Source organism: Astatotilapia calliptera, chromosome 1 (assembly GCF_900246225.1).
Source record: "Astatotilapia calliptera chromosome 1, fAstCal1.2, whole genome shotgun sequence".
Classification (NCBI taxonomy): Eukaryota; Metazoa; Chordata; class Actinopteri; order Cichliformes; family Cichlidae; genus Astatotilapia; species Astatotilapia calliptera.
Window position 1 is genome coordinate 31,277,246 of NC_039302.1, and position 17,320 is coordinate 31,294,565.

Genomic DNA, 17,320 nt, shown 5'->3' on the forward strand with positions numbered 1-17,320 from the left:
TTTTACATGTTTTACATTAATACTAGGTTAAAAAAAAGGATTTATTCAGTTTTAAGCAGATCTTTTAACTGATCTCCTCGAGAAGTGAGTAATATTTTTGTGGGTGTTACAATTCTAATTTCCTAGTATACTAAACCGCTATCAAAAACGACTTTTTCATAGAAAGCCATCGCTCCCTTGACTTGCAGTAACGGAGTATCAACACTAGGAGGCAGTAACATATTTTTAATACGTGTTGACGTCAGCTGCTGTACAGCATGAGACAGTCTAACAGCAGGGATGTAAACAGTACTTTCCTCATTCATATGCTGCGGCTGGCCTACAGGTTCGTGACAGATATTTCCTGGTCCATTTGTTATTTTTGTGTGAACCAGGAAACCTGTATATACTCTGTGTTTAATCCGGGCATTGGTTTACTTCGAGTACATCTAGTGGCTGTGTACATACTAGCATAATGTAAAAGTGCTAAGTTAGCTTGCTAGAACTTCTGAAGCTAACAGGGTAAACAGGAATGTGTGCACTTTTAAAGAAAAAAAACTGTTTACGGTTCTTTTGTGTATTAGGATGATAAATACTTGCTAGACGAGCATTCATTAGCCTGTCTGAAATTCGGCATGAATTCAGGATACAACAACCGAAAGTAAACTGAAGCTATAGTCTTCACCAAACTATTGATTTGCCTGCCTGGATAGAGAAGAATAAGTGACGCCAACTCAATAAAATGTTTATACTATAAACATGTATTTGATAGAATATTTGAAATACGCTTTATTGCAATAGTTTTGAAGCGATATGGCTGTGGTCAGACTGACGACTTTCCCTTCCTTCTCTTCGTGCTGGTTAAAATTAGGTATTTGGTATTAACAGGCAGCATATCGATCTTAAATTCCAGCTTAGATCTGTGTGGGAGAATCTCATGCTGGTGGCAACATGGCATCAACTTCCAGCTTTGCTCCTCCAAAACTGTCAGACTTTATTCTCACAGAGCGGCTGGGCAGTGGTACATATGCTACAGTCTACAAAGCCTACAGGAAGGTGAGTTAATCTGTGATATGTAAATGTGGGTATTATTAGTCATTTTGATTATATACCACACATTTTACATTCCTAATTCTTTCTGCATTTAAGGCTCACACAGAGTATGTTATGCACTATGCATAATAATGTCAAAAAGAAAGTTTAGACAGGTGTCCATGCAACCCTGCGCATTTGATTAATTGATCATCTGCAAGTGTGACAACTTCTAAAAAAGCTGAGGTTTTTTAGAAGTGGTCACCTCAACTCTAACTGAATTTCCTGAACTCCGAGTCCTAGCCTAACAGAGGCCTAGCCTAACTCCAAAAGCCTCAGCTAGCATGTTAAATGTTCAAGTTCATGATGGTAAAGTTAGAAAAAGGCGGAATAATATGGCTTGCTAAGAGGGGTTATCAGGAGAAAAGTTCTTATCTCTTAAATCAACATGGCACATAACAAATCAAAAGACTTCTGAAACAATGTCCTTTGGACAGACAAAGCCATAGTGGAGATGTTTGGCTATAATGTACAGCCCCTACTTAGCAAAAAACGCAGCATATCAACACAAACACCTGCCAACTGTCAACAACATTAGTGGAGTGGTAATTTGGGCTTGTTTTTCAGCCACAGGATCTCGGCACCAATATTGTAGAGTAAAATGCGAGGCTATTTGACTGATAGTTAAAGCATTGTCTTAATTTGGTCACGAATGGTTGAAAAAGAAAAGAAGCAAGATTTTGGAATGGTCCAGTTAATGTCCAGAGCTCAACCCGATTTAAAAGCGTGGCAAGACCTTAAGAGAGCTGAATATAAATTAATTTCTACAAACTTCAGTTAACTAAAACTACACTGTAAAGGAGAGTGGGCCAAAATTCTTCCATAATGTTGTGAGAAACTGTAGTCATGCAGAAAACGGTCACAAGTCATTGCTGCTGAAGTTGGTTCTGTGGACTTTTTAGTCATGGAGCGTACTTGATTTCTCAAATGACTATGCAGTCCTGTTAAAACCTTTTTTTGTTTGTTTGTTTGTTTGTTTGTTTTGCAGGGGAACAGTCGAGAGGTGGTTGCAGTTAAAGTAGTTGGAAAGAAGACTCTTAACAAGGCTTCCACAGAAAATCTGCTCACAGAGATTGAAATCCTAAAGACTGTGCGCCATCCTCATATAGTGCAGCTGAAAGACTTCCAGGTTAGCTCATACATGTGTTTTAGTATAGCTGGTACTTATGCAAGGTTTTTTTTTTGATGAGCAGAGTTTTGTGTCCCATATTATCTGTCTGGCTTTTTAATAACTGTTCATCTAGTTCAGGAATATAAGGGCGGGAGCTTCTCCCAGCTGTTGTAGGGTGAGAAGCAGGATACACCCTGGACCAGTTGCAGCAATCTCCCAAAATAAAAATAAAAAAATACTGTAAATAATATTCGTGGTACTTAAAAAAATCAATAAAATAGGAAAAAGGAACAGAAAGGCACTAGACCCATATTATTATATAAACTTTTCCCAGATTAAATAATAAATTGTTTTAAAACATTTTGTTATTTACAATATTGTGTTTACTATATTTGCACCTTTTTCTACATTAATTGTTTGGATATCACTTTCTATATAATTTTCTATATAAATTTTTTATATAATTTCTCTCTTGTTTATATGTTTTCTTCCTGTTTTCTTCTTTTTTAGCTGATATTTATGTTTTTAAAACATTAAGAAAGATATTAACGAAATAAATGTGAAATAAAACTAATACTCTTGCTTCGACTCTGTCCCTCAGTGTCTGAACTTTTCTTTTTCATCAGTGGGATGCTGAAAATATTTACTTGATTCTTGAATGGTGTTCTGGTGGCGATCTCTCCTGCTTCATTCGCAGTCGCAGGATTTTACCTGAGAGTGTGACTCGGCGCTTCCTGCAGCAGATTGGTGGGTGATTCCCATTTCAAACAATATTGCTGAAGTTTTATGTGAATGTTTTTGATGAGAGACTTGTTTGAAAGCAATCAGCATGAAGCAGGTTTTTACATACCCGTTTTAGGAAGTCTGGAAATTAAATCCAATTCGAAAACTTTTTCAGCTGTGCATACTTGTTTGTGGAATAAAATTGCATTCATATTCTATCCTGAGCTATTACATCTGTCCACAAAAACAGCTTGTGCCCTCCAGTTTCTTCATGAGCGAAATATCTCACACCTGGATTTGAAACCCCAGAATATTCTGCTCAGCGGCTCTATCCTGAAACTAGCAGGTGATCACATGCACTCACTAAACAACAAGCACGGGAAGCTAATGTTTTACTGTAAACATGCCAACTGGTAGAGAATAAACAGATAGTTTCAGATGTAATTTACTTCCTAATTTGCCCACAGATTTTGGTTTTGCACAATACATGTCCCCATGGGACGAGCAGAGTGTCCTGAGAGGTTCTCCTCTCTACATGGCTCCTGAGATGGTGTGCCGTCGGCAGTATGACTCCAGGGTGGATCTGTGGTCTGTAGGAGTTATTCTCTATGGCAAGTACTGCGTGTTCACATATTTTATCTCTTGTGAATGTGAAATGCCATCAACATGAAGAATACTTTGCTTCATTTGTCACTTGTAATGCATTTGTGTTAGACATCTTGGCAACTAATGTGGTTCTGGGTACACAGAATCTGGTGTAATCTGTCCTGTGCCATGTTGTGTGTCTCACTTCTGACAGTAATTTATAATATCTTGACACCACTCCTTTTCCAGCAATAAAAGGCTAATCAGCTGACTGACCCTGCAGGCTTGAAAGAGCTCACTCAGTAGGCTAAAAGTAGAATTGAACTATTAATCATCAAGTGACAGAGTGGTGAAGAGCCCTTTATGGGTTTTTAGTGCAGTAATTGTGCAATAATATTGTAATAGCACACAGCAGTAACGTGTGCTATCGGTGTGACACTGTACAGTGCAAAATGAAAAGAATATTTTATATTATGTGCTTTTTAGAAAAGCTAAGTAGAATTAATTTAATTTTTCATTTGCACAGAATTTTTCAATAAAATCCAACATTCAAGTTGTTGATTGTTTTAATATCTATCTGTCTATCTGTCTGTCTATCTGTGTATCTGTGTGCAAGAGTTTATTAAGATTGCTCAGTTGAATCACTTTCTTTATTTTTTTTATTATGAAGTACTCAGTAATTATTGCATAATTATTCTTTTGTAATAATCTACTGCCCATTGTTTTTGTGCACACAGAGGCATTGTTTGGCAGAGCACCATTTGCATCAAAGTCATATGCTGAATTAGAGGAGAAGATCAGGAGCAACCAACCTATTGAAGTAAGTTATGAGCAATCTGGTGAATGTGTTAGAAAAACTTGAATTGCACTGGTTATGAGCAAATGTGCAAATGACAATGACTATTCCAACTATGGATGTAGAAATCCTGCTGAATGCTATAGTTATGTTTCTTATGTTTATAAAAATTGCTCGTCAGTATGCAAAGGCACAAATTTAAGCATTTCATTTTGTTACATTTGTACAGTATCTCCATAGTATATTGGGGTTGATCAGGTTTTCCAGATTGATATGTATCATTACATCTTCTTCAAATTAGATAGCATAGTAATAATTTCCTAACAGTAAATCTGAAATATGCTGTAGGTGGCCTGTGTAGAAAACACAACAGTTGCAAGTATTTTTCTCCCATGTACTGGATTTAACCACTAGATGGCAAACTATTCCACTCAAGAGGAACCAGCAATTGAAGCTCTACTGAAACATGACTGGTCCTCTTAAATCACCTACAACATTCAAGACAATCTGAAATGTCTCTTCTAGGAAGCTGAAGAACATGAACTTTTAAATGATGAGAAATAATAAAAGATACTAGATGAATTTGAGTGAAATAAACATCAAGACAGCAGCATAAGCTGTTTGTTTATTCCCTAAATAAATGTTATCCTCTCTTAGCTTCATTCCATACTTTTACTCTTCTCATTTGTCCTCTCCTGCAGTGATTCTGTGGTCTACTCCAGAGTTTGACAAATACTGATTTAAGAGGGCAGTCTGGGACTGAAAACTGTGTTTACATACAGAAAACAAGGGCTTGTGATCTCTTAAAAAAGAGACAGAGAGAGATAATTAATTAAATGGCTTAGTAACTAATAACTCTATTTGTGTCTTTGTCCTATTTTTTGCCACATGCGCAAACCACATTAGGCTTAAGATTGGAAGAATTATCAAGAAAACATGTGCTTGTTTTACCCTTTCTTTAATGGAGACAAGAAAAGGGGAAAGAGGGGCGGAATGACGTGCAGCAAAGGTCCCATGACAGTAATGAAACCCTCTGTCCAACCTTTGTACGTGATGGGCTACTGGGGCATCCGCGATCCGTGCACTTTAATGTTGGAGGACTTTCAAAACACTAGGATTCTTGAATCAGACATTAGTCTTAGACTTAATTGATTGCATTAGCACATGGCCCATTATCCAGGGATTCACACAGAGAGTTTAAAGGTCATCTTTTGACAGAAAGTAGCAACGTGAGACCAGAGGGTCTGTGGTAACAATGTGCTGTCCTTTTTCCTTGTATCACCATGCCGATTGGATGCAATGCAATAAGGTTGTGTTTTGTATCAGCTCCCTCCCGGGGCCAGGGTATCCAAGGACTGCAGAGACCTTCTGTTGCGGCTGCTGGAGAGAAATCCAGATGCCCGGATTACCTTTGCAGAGTTCTTTACCCACCCTTTTGTGGATATGGAGCACATGCCAACTGCAGAAAGTATAGTGAAAGCGGTAAGAGACTAGGATTATTCCAGATTTTCAAGAAATATTTTGTATGTGACTGACTTTTATACATGCGTTTGTAGGTCTGTAAACATACTTTCGCTGTGTGGTGTTAATGAATAGACGTTTGTATCCGTTTCCAATCAGTAATACCACTTTCTGTTTCTTCTTTCCAGAAAAAGCTGGTCCTACAGGCCGTTCAGAAGGACCAGGAGGGGGAGAGGTCTGCAGCACTCTCGCTTTACTGCAGTGCTCTTGAGCACTTTGTCCCTGCTATTTATTGTAAGAGCAACAACCACCATAATATCCTGTCTATGACTTAAGGCCCACTATGATGCACTGTCTTTGTTCCAGCACAATAAACTGGCAAAGGAAACTCAATAAATGAAAAACCAACACATCTCTTTTCTTTGCCCTCCCTAGATGAAACAAATTGTCAACGTAAAGAGGCCCTCAGGCAAAAGGTAGGCCTGAAAACAGTCCTCACATTCACATGTGGATTGCCCTCTATTTTCAGTTGCTTTTTTCCCTATAATCCAGTGGCTCTCACTTGTAATGAATTCTTCTTTATGAAAACCATATGTGTGTATAGAGAGCATGAGAACCATATGTTGTGGTTGATGTAATTAAGTTAAGTCAATGTAAGCGGCCTTTCCACAGGTCAGGCAGTATGTGTCCAGAGCTGAGGAGCTGAAAGCCCTGGTAGCTTCGGACAACAGGCTGAGCTTCGAGCAGGCGCGGACTTCCAGGGACATCCTCCGAGGTAAAGAAACAAAAAATAAAAATAAAAAACATACATCTCCGGGCAGAGGCTGAGGCACCACATGGCTCCCAAGCTGGATGTAGCCTGCTGTATTTTGTTTTACATAAGCACTGTGCTTGTTAATCAATATCCTATGTTTACACCACACATTATTACCAAGGCCACACACCAGTCTTTGCAGCCTTCATTCAAGCAACATGTCTGTGAAGTCCAGGTTCACTTAGTGCTGCACTATGAATCAAACTTGAGCCTTGTTTAGCCACACACTGTGTATCATTTTTCTTTTAACTTAGATCAAATAATTGGATGTTTACTTCAAAATGGGTTTTTGTAGAATAGCAAACATGCAAAGATGAAACATGTAAAACTTTAATCAGTATTAGAAGGAAAAAAATGTTCATTTCTCTTTGTCCTGGAGGTGAAATGTCTGTGAAGGTTTTCAGTCATCCAGGTCATCGTAGTCTAAAGAGCTTGGAAAGAAAAGTGTCTGGACTTATTTAGGTTTCTTGAAGACGTTTTACCTCTCATTGAGAAGCTTCTTCAGTCTGAAGCTCAAACAATTACTCAAATATATAACTAAACCACTGTGTCCACAATACAGTTTGTCATAAGATGCATCAATATTTCATGCTAATTTCAAAGTTCTGCATATGTTTCAGTAGAATGAGTTCTGCTGTGTGTCCATCTAAATTCAACAGCAATGCAAAGTAGTTTTCTGTTTTTCTTCATTTGCAGAAATGTCTAAAGATCAGCCACGTCTGCTAGCTGCTTTGGAGATGGCCTCTACTGCCATTGCTAAGGTTAGATGGGTTTATTGCGGGATGATGACATCACTGTAGTTACACATAAAGGCAAAGTGAAGTAAAGGCAATATAATGGAGAATAAGACCTAAGTGGAAGAGTAAAAAACCAAACCCTTCTCTTAGATTGATATCCAAACCACATCTTTTAAGCTCATTTGTGAACCAAACAAATGTTTGTTTGTTTTTTCAGTTTTGTGTCTGTTGTTTCAGCAGCCAACAAGAAGGGAATAAATTGTGTAGTAGTAGTAGTGGTGCTAGTTAGTTTTTAGTTACTTGATATACTGGCTTAAATAATTTCTGCCTAACTTTCCTGTATAGGAGGAGAGTGGATCAGATGACCTTGAGGCACTGGATATGTACCAGCAGTGTTTAGGAGAACTACTGTTGGGACTAGCAGGTAGACAAATACATTTCTTTCGTTATATCATCAGTTATTCAGATTTTTATAGATGTTGGTTGCTGAGCCACTTCACCGGTTCTTAAGGTAAGCTAAAGTGCTAAAGCATAGGGAATGCTGAAGTGTCACCAAAGACAATGAAACCATCTTGTAGTCCTCTATCTGGTACTTTCTCTGCACACTGAGACTGTAGCAGCTTTGTTCGTGTGTTTGCAAATATTTGGTACTAGAGAGAGAAAAATAAGAAAGATTTTGAAGAAAAATAATTTTAAAAGGCAGCTTGGCACTTAGAGTTATGTAAAGTGGGGTAATAATGAGTAGGCTAGGACTCAGAGTTCAGGAAATTCAGTTAGAGTTGAGGCTATAGCTAGGTCAAGAAATAGCTAAGGAAAAATGATCCTCAAGGGAAAGACGTTGGAGAGTGAATAAAGAGTAATTTAACTAGAATAAGAAAAGATACTAAACATGACAAAGGGTCTTTTAGAGAGGTGGATGCAAAGAAAGGGTGACCGGGGGAGAGTGAAAGGTAATCTGAAAGGGTGAAAGACAAGAGACTGTGAAACCACAGACTTGGAGAGAGATGGGGACACTTAGTATGACAGACAGAGTAACAGAAGAGACTCCAGTGACTCTGTCTGTGGCCTGGCGTCCATTAGGCTGGGTTCATGAGCTCATCTGGAAGATCAGCCCAATGGAAGAGGTGGAATAGAGTGATCCAGATGTGGCTTTGAGCTGGGATGAGACCCGTGCCAGCACCCTGTGTGTGGTATGAAAGCCTTGCCATCTGCTTCCCATTCAGACAGAACACTTCACTTATTTGTGTTTACACACTGGAAACAAACAAAAACTATTATCTTTCTAATAGACAAGAGCTCTAAGCATTCAGATACTGCTTTTGAAACAAATCTGGTCAATTAAAAAATACTGTTACTTTTTCACTTGAAATGGATATTAGTTTCTAAAGCTGTCTGAAGAAAATTTTTACACGTGTAGAATAACGCTGATAGCTTTTTTCTTTTTCTTTTTTTTTTTAGATTTGTTATGCTATACTGGTTTAGTTGGTTGGTGAATGCAGTCCCAACCACCTTCTCTCTCCAGTGTCAGGGAGCCTTGTTGTGGCAGAGGATACCATGAGGAGTATAGTCGGGGGAAAAGATTGGTTCTTTGACTGTCTAGGAGCTCTTTGCCGCACAGCTTTTCATCATGCCTAACTACCACAGACTCCTCTTTTTACTGCTCATCTCTCTCCATTTTCTGTGAGTCTTCTCTTTTGGATGGTAGTTGGTGAAAACACTGGCCTACATTAGAAACCATCCCATCTTGAACCTCACTAGTGAAATCCAGTCTTGTAGTTGACCTCTCCCAGAACAAACTAAGGAATTAGGTATTGGACTTCTCTCCTCCCTTCATCTCCTCATTATTTTCCTCATTATTCTTATGTCTTTTTTTTTCTCCTCTTGGTGAGCCAGCCGAGCCCCAGGGCCGCAGGAGGGAGCTGCTCCACAGCGAGGTGAGTGTGTGAGGAAGGGATTCTGGTTCAGTGCTCACAGTAGGAACGACAATCTCCTACCTCCACTGAGCCCTCAGCTGATCACCTTCCACAATACACACTCCATCACATAACCTGCAAGCATTTTTTCCACTCATCAAATACGATTTTGTTTTTGTTTTGTTTTTTGGTAAAGAACAAATAATATAATTCATCATCTATAGTTCCTGTAACATACCCATAGATCACTGTCCACGTAGATAATTGGATATCTTGTATTACCAGTGTGTCACGTGACCACTCTTGCAGAGGTACACATACTGACAAATTATCAGTTACATAAAGCTTTATGGTGCTTTTTTTTGGTTTTACAATTTAAAAACTTTGCTAAAATTTAGCTAGATGTCTCATTCATAGACTATTGTTTTTTCTAATCCACTTCAGTTACTGTAGAGGCTGGAAAGCCTCTGTTGCAAAAGAGTAATGTCAACTTTAAAGTCAGTCAGCTAAAAATGAAATGTTTTTAAAAATGTGGGGATGTGATGAATCTAAAATGTCAAGAAGGTCAGCATCCATTTATTTATTTCTAATCTTCTTACACTTGCGAGAACCTGGGGGAATAATAGCCATGTTTTTCCAACATCCTCAACGAAGCTGAATAAAACCCTAAATTCTGCAATCCTGTAAGATTGCTTACTGTAACTTTGAGGAATTAGGATCCTGGATTCTTGCATTGATGAGGTGTTGTGTATGTCTGTTGGTAAAGCTCCGGAGTCTTTTGTTTTTGTGAAGATTGTTAATCCAGAAACTGATCCAACAACAGACAGCCATATTTCAACAACAAAGCCAAAAAAAAAGGGGGGGGGGGGGGATTGAATGGGCCGTGTAGACCTCCCTATTTGAAGTTTTATGGGTGCTTGTCTTAAGTAAATTCAGCTGCGGCTGTAATAATCTAATGCAGCATTAGGGAGGCGAGTTTGGGGTATTAGATTGAAAGCATGTGTGTATGTGAGAACCTAAAAAAGCCAACACATGCTGCCATGGCTGGCCTCCATGTGCGTTCATATCTACTGTTGAGCACACTTTGGTCTCTCAAAGCTGTAATTCAATATTCTGGCTTCTCAGTAGTGAGTCATAGCTTGGATCTAGCTAGTGTATGTTGACATAGTGTCATTATGGCTGAGCATACATGGGATCTCTTTGTCTTGTAGCCTTTGTTGGTAATAAAATTTCTGCAAGTTATCAGCATGCCCCATATACTTTGCTTACCCGTGTAGATTTGTTCCACATTTATTGTAGTTGGTGATTAAAGGGATTGTGATTAAAGTTTTGTGGCTACATAAGGTTGGGGTCAGAGCCGGATACTAAAAACCTGTGGTCAGAATGATTATTTGGCTCCAAAGATTGGTGTTTTAAAGGGACATTATGGACGTCATCAATTTAGGTCTCCCGTCATTACGATCCTCAGATGTTACTTCAGTAAGACCTGAGAGAGCTGGCTTTAAATTGTGACAAAGTGGGGGTACAACTAGGTATTAGGTGCAGCCAAAAACCTTCATGATCACCAAAGGACTGATTACCACAGTAAAGAGCATCCTCGAGCCTTGTGATGACAGCAGTTACCGCTTGCACGTGTGTGCCATATGAAATCTTTTCAAAAAATAGAAATACTAAGTTGCAGAGATGATTGGTTTGATCTGATTTAATTCAGGTTTTGCCAACATGCATCCAGAATTTATTGTTTGTTTGTTTGTTTGTTTTATGCACAAAAACAGCACAGTGTAGAGTAAATAATAAATAAAATACATAATACACAACAAAAAACAATTAACCATCTGTATACTTCACTTAAAGGCAATTAAGTCACAATAAAATGTAAAAAATTAGACTATATGGTCATACTGGAAGCTGTCTGAGAATTACTAGTGTTATGTAACCACAAACTACAGCTGAGGGTTGTACTAATGTGTTTTGTTTTACAGCCTTTTGATAACAAAGAAGACTTTTTATTAAAAACCAGAGAAAAGGGGGATCACTGAAGTCTAGGAACTATGAATATCTGTACAATCTGTTATCTCATCTACTATGGGATGGATTATATTTTAACTAGTCAGCCTTGCTTCTGGATTCATGCTGCAGGCACAGTTAAAATCCTGAGTAGAAAACATGTTTAAAATGAAAGCCACTGTGCCTGTGTTGTAACTGTGTATCTGTTACCAAATTTATTGGAATTTTGTATCTCATCAGATTAAAAGCCTCATGAGCAGAGCTGAATACCTCAAAAAGCATATTAAGGTAAGCATGCACTCCTTCAGCGTACATTCAAGTGAAGGAGAAGAAAGACCCCAGACTGTATGAGAAAACATTTGATTTACAAAAAAAACAGAGGCAAGGATCTTAAGATACATGTTTTGTTAATTTTTCAGATGCAGGAGACTCAAAGGGACGTTTCTCTGGATCGAGAATCTCTCGCAGAATCCGTCAGAAGTTGTGAGTCTCCCTGTTGTGTTGTGTAATCATTACTTTGCCCTTAAATGTGTTTTTACTTTTTTGATTTTACCTTGCAGCCATTCTGATAAGTAGCTACAGTATATGTAGTGTTAGTGAGGGGATGTGGTGGAAGTTGCTGTAGGTGAGGAACACACATCTCAAGTTGCAATGAAATGTCCTTTCACTGAAGTTTTTTCCACTAGTAAAATATGAGCCATTCTGTTGCTGCTCTGGCCGCCCTGCTGGGCTCCCTGACTCTTTCATTTTATTTCCATGCAGCCCTGTCCTCCCGTATAGCCTATATTGTGAAAGTGAGACATATTCAAAGAAAAAAATAATAACTTTAAAAAATCTAAACTCGAAACTTCTATTTAAGGGTTGCTTTTTGTTCCTTTTGTGTCGCTACATGTCAAACTTCTCCACAAAGTTAAGTTTTAATATCTGCAAATTTCTGTAGTGGTAACCTTTGTAGACAAAACCTAATTCCTCATATTTTCTAAGCTCTGCTCCTAGATGGATAGTAAATACTTAAAGTCGGGACAATATCCTGTTCTCCGCTAGGGATTCCTGGGGAGTTATGAATTTAAAAAAGAAAAAAAGACAGGAACGGGGGAAGGCAACTGATGACTGTAGAGGCCGTTTAAGTTTCATGAAGAATGTGGCTTCTTATTCTGCTGGTGTTATTTTAATAAAACCACACCACAGTCAGCCTGGCTGGCACTAATCCAACAGTAGCTGTAGTAGAGAGGGTCGCAGCTACGCCCAAGTCTGTCTGGTGACCTTAGACTACACCAACATAAGCATAACCAACTTTTGCTGAGAACTGAGATCTCTAAACTCCTCTAAAAAATCACATGTCAGACTGTCTTGGTAGTCCATGTACAGCACCTTTCCCTTACAAGCCTGGAGCCCTGAATATTTAAACTGGCATCATATGCATGATCAGTGTAGCCCAGCAGGGGATAGAAATGAAGGTCTTGGCAGATGAATATCTGATAACTCCATTTACATAAAGGTTTATTTATGGAAAAGGACTGGACATGTTCTGTTTGGCTCATGCAGCAACAAACAATAAAAGAGGACTCGCATCTCCTCCAAGGTCACGATTTAGTGTGTTTACAAAATTAATTATATTTTATCAGTGTCAGTGGCTGTTTGTACTGGCTTTGTTCAAAGATGAGTTGGCTTAGAGCTGTAACACCTCAGAAGAAGATTGTTATAGAAAATAATTCAAAGCTTCTTTTGTTACCCTGATGCAGAAAATGTCAGCAAGAAAAAAAAATACACAAACAAGTATAAGCAATTGGATTTTCATGGAAAAATCTGAAACATGGGGATCATGCCAGAATTCTGATGCAGGCCTAATAAGCATAGAGTACATTTTATTCTAAATGCAGATGATTATTAGTTTCTGTCACTGCTATAACATCAGTATTGAAATCACAAGAAGAGTATACATATACTGCAAACTACATATACTATTTGGTGGGATGCCAGTCTGTCTATGCTGGAGAGTGGACAGGAGACGACACACTAAAGCACTTTTCACACATGCACTGCAGCCCTGGACTCTCCTAAGTATTACCTAACAGAGACGCATGTGAGGACTTGAATATCTGATGCAGTCAATTCGGACATTAGCTGGTCTTTAATCTGCCTGTACTTTCATTAAAGTTTCACAATTGAATTTAGATTCAGAAAACTGATTGATGAAGTGATATCTACGTAGTGTAACGGTGATTGCTAATTATGCAGTGGCACAGACAGAACACCTGGGCTGCTGATGTGCACTTCTGTACACAGCAGGAGAAGGAGAAAGACATCACATTTAAGCTCATAGGTAGTAACACAAACGCGCATTAAGTTAGATAATTAATTTATAAATAAACTTTAAATGTTTATAAAGAGTTGTTTTTATAAAAATGTTGAAGATGTTTAGTCTAACACACTGTTTTCCTTTAATCAGTCGAAATGAATAACATAAAAGTTTCCTAAGCAACTCTGGAAAATATTCTTCATCTTTTTGGATGCCAGATGTGTTTACCGAACCCTTAGAGAATAATTATTTCAAATGTTGTAGGAAATGTGTTGTAATCTTGAAAAAGTGGAGCTTGACACATTTCTGTCTTCTCAGCCTGCTGTTTGCAGTAAACAGGACAGCCACCGTGGGAAGACTGGAACTCCTCGGCTGTCTGTCAGTGTACAGGTTGGACACAGAGCCTTCACCTGACCAGCTTTCTGCTGTAGCCAAATCACACCACATCCTAACCAACTGAGTACACTATCTGGGTGGGATATTGCACTTGCCAGCCAAATGTGGTCAATGTTTTGGCTGATGCTGTAAAGTTTTTACATGAAATGATTGGACAGGTAGTGAACTTCTGTTTATTATTTTTCAGGAAAAAAAAAGTTGGCTGGTAAGAAACTCTTGAATTTTGGATTTGCACACTGCTGAATGTGAAAGTTCCCTGTTCTTTACACTGTTGTTGCCCTGCTTAGCCCGAATCCCCTCCTACTGACACACCATTGATATGTAAATGGTGGACAGCTTGTATGACAATACAACACTGTCACGGCAACACGCAACTGGCACTGTTGCATTTTGGTTTGGTGTAGAACATTCAAATGTATTTGAAGTTTAACTAAACCTGCGAAAAACTGAAAATACAGATGTTTCAAAAGCATTTTCAGCAAATAGTATAGATGATGTGTACGATATATGATATAGAGGCCTGTACAAACAGCTACATACTACTCCGCACCCCCCTTTTCCCCCCACTGCCTTTACTGTGGGTGAACCACAGGCTCACCATGCTCTCTCCACTGATGGAGTTCTCTCCACCGCTATGAGGGGAAAACTGGAGAGGTGCGGCCTCTGCCTTATTTACACTAGACATGCATTTTCTTAGGTTTGGCACTGGCTTTAGATTTGAGGGATACACTGAGTTGTGGAGTTCAAGTAAAGCCTTCATAACTGGGCCTCTGTGAAACGGTAAAAAACTTAATAGATGGTGGCAAGCCAATGATCCTCGCTGTTGTAGGTCTTCACGGACCGTTTAGATTCCATTTATTTGAATATTCCAAAAGGGAGCTTTAATACAATTATCAAAAATATTATACTGTATGTTTGTTTGCAAGATTTTCATTCTGCTGTACTGTTTCATTATTTAATTTCTTTATACAGTGTGAATTTTAATATGTATTTATTAAATGACAAATCACAAATGACAGTTCTGTCTCAAAATAAAATCACAATCTTTAAAAATTGTGCAGTCTGAAGTTTTGTCAGCAGCACGTCGCAAACACTCATTTTTCAGAATCTTTGCAAAGATTTATTTGTCTTCGTGTGAACAGCGCTCCTGGTTCCTCACCACCGTCATCATCTGGAAGTGCGCTCTGTAGAAACAGCTGGCTCGTGTCCACGAGGGGTGGAGACAGGGAGGCAGGGAAGGGAAAAGTAAGAATACTTGTTAATAATATGATTCATGAGATGAGATAACGGATTCAATAAAATGTCACAAAAACTGGAGAATGGTGAGGAATTTATTTCATCTGCATAATCTCTTTTGCCAAGAATGCTACGTCCAGGTTTTTTCACAAAATTATGTCAGTTGAAGACCTAACATGATAGATCCACATTTTTATTCTGTGAAGCTTTGGCTTACTGTTATCTTTTTTGGAAAAGTAAAATGATTGTCCCACTCACCCCCAAAATAAGATTTTTGCCTCTTTGGGGGGAAAACAAGGCCTGTCTTACAAAGTGAAAGTTCGGAGTTTGAAAGATGTGTTTACCATGCAGTTTCCAGTGAAACACAGTACTGCTCCATTAATGGAAATGCATGAATCTGTGTGTGTGTTTTTCATTTATGCTAAACTCTAAAAGCCAAGATATTTTGATTTCCACAGTTCTTTGATTATTCTTTTTTTATTTCTGTCACGTTCGCTTTTTCCAACTTATTTCCAATATTAAATTGCCCATTTAAAAACTGGATCAGTAGATCAAAAGACAAAGTTTTGTGAAAATCGGAAAGAGATGTATTTTGATATCTTAAAAAACTGCAGCTGTGGTTGTCATAGGTTTACGAGCGGTCTTCAAAACCAGGACTCAGATTAATGTTTGTTTTCTGTGCTCTCATTTAGCTAATAACAATCACCTGGTCATGCCAGGTGTAAATCTGTACCAGACCGTATGGTTAGAGCAGAAACAGCATGGCCCCGAAGCAACGGGATGAAGAACCATTGGGTGATGAGTTTGTGGCTGTGCTATGGAGGGGGCTGTAATTGGCTGTCGGTGCCCGTGGTGTTGGCTCAGTTTCTTTGCTTTAATCATAGCGCGAGCATGTTTCTGCCAGGAAAACTTTGGATGCAATTTTGACCCTTGTGCTTGCTTTGTTGTTTCTGGGAGTACTGCCAATTTATATTGCCTTCTTAAAAAGTCTGCTGAATAACCTTACAGTAATGCAGCCCAGAATGGGAGCTTCTTAGATGGAAAACTTATCCCACAACCCCTCCTCCAAAACATCACCGATCCTCCTCTCCTAAACCACGACCTACAGCATTGTGGCTTCGATCAGTCTCCATATTCCCTTCCTCCCTCTCTTTTTCTTTTGGTACTGTTAAAGCTACACACGAGTAGTGCTGGTATCACTGTTGCCTATAAAGAGGGGTTTGTATGTTCTGGTCCCTAAGGAGCTGGGTGACCTTGACTCCATCATCCCTCTACATAGAGAGCAGGTCGGCTAGTTGCTATGGCTCCATGGCTGTCATGAATGGAACATTGTATGCGTGTGACATAAGAACCTCCCAAATCCATGGGTCACCCCACTTTGGAGTTGGGGGAACAGGGGGGTTTGTTTTAAAGAAATGTTGAATAAAGATAATTTAGAAAATGGGCTCCAGCACACTGCTCCCTCTGTAACCCCACCCCCCATTCTCCTCCACACACAATCCCCAAGGCTCCTCTGTGCATGTTTGTTTTGACTTTGCTCCCAGAATTGGGGGGACAGGGTGTTTTTTTTTTTTTTGGAGGACTTTAAGATGCATGGCAGTGGTTAAGACAGACTGAACCAAAGACAGTCTAACTACATGAGATGGAGTCGTGCTATATTGTAGCTGTAGGCTGCATTGTTTCTCTATCTCGCAGCAGACAGTTGGACCTACTTGAGAATTCCTGTGGTTTACAAAAGAAAAAAAGAAAAAATCAGTAAAGGCTGTATAGAAGTTCTCTCCAGGCTTGGAGATGTTACTGAAATTTGCCACCTGTTAGCTCAAGTAACAAACTTCCAAAACGTAATTACTCAACAAATGTAGGTCTGTTTTTTTTCACGCAAGTATAGTGGAAAAACGTTACTCCTCAGTTTATTCCTTTTTTGTTTGTCCGACTGCTTGTACCATTTGGACATGCCTAAAGTAACATTTGCAGAACAGGTGTGCAGCTCAGCTCACACCTAACTGCTAATGCTAATGATCATTTCACAGTTTGTTAACGACTTGCAAATACCTCAGTAACTGTGGAGGAAGCACCAAATGGTGGCTTGCTCTGAAGTAGTTCATTATATTTTCGGTCATTAGCAAAGTCACACTGACACTGGGAAAGTTTGAAGGTATATGATTAAATCT

At 38.9% G+C, this 17,320-nt stretch overlaps 1 protein-coding gene across 2 annotated transcripts; it reads left to right on the plus strand.

The window, feature by feature from the left end:
- Positions 1–220: 220 nt before the first annotated feature.
- ulk3 (unc-51 like kinase 3) lies at positions 221–13,991 on the plus strand. Of its 2 annotated transcripts, XM_026174313.1 has the most exons (17): positions 222–325; positions 893–1,035; positions 2,060–2,200; positions 2,809–2,929; positions 3,156–3,251; positions 3,373–3,516; positions 4,228–4,310; positions 5,613–5,768; positions 5,936–6,041; positions 6,183–6,223; positions 6,420–6,522; positions 7,258–7,322; positions 7,644–7,722; positions 9,192–9,232; positions 11,459–11,506; positions 11,638–11,701; positions 13,836–13,991. In XM_026174313.1, exons 2-17 carry the CDS (start codon positions 931–933, stop codon positions 13,850–13,852), a joined length of 1,410 nt encoding a protein of 469 aa, XP_026030098.1. In that variant the 5' UTR covers positions 222–325; positions 893–930; the 3' UTR covers positions 13,853–13,991. The 2 variants fall into 2 exon arrangements, with proteins under 2 accessions (XP_026030106.1, XP_026030098.1); XM_026174321.1 differs by lacking the exons at positions 9,192–9,232; positions 11,459–11,506; positions 11,638–11,701; positions 13,836–13,991 and adding an exon at positions 8,757–9,183 and having other exon boundaries at positions 221–325.
- Positions 13,992–17,320: the final 3,329 nt, after the last annotated feature.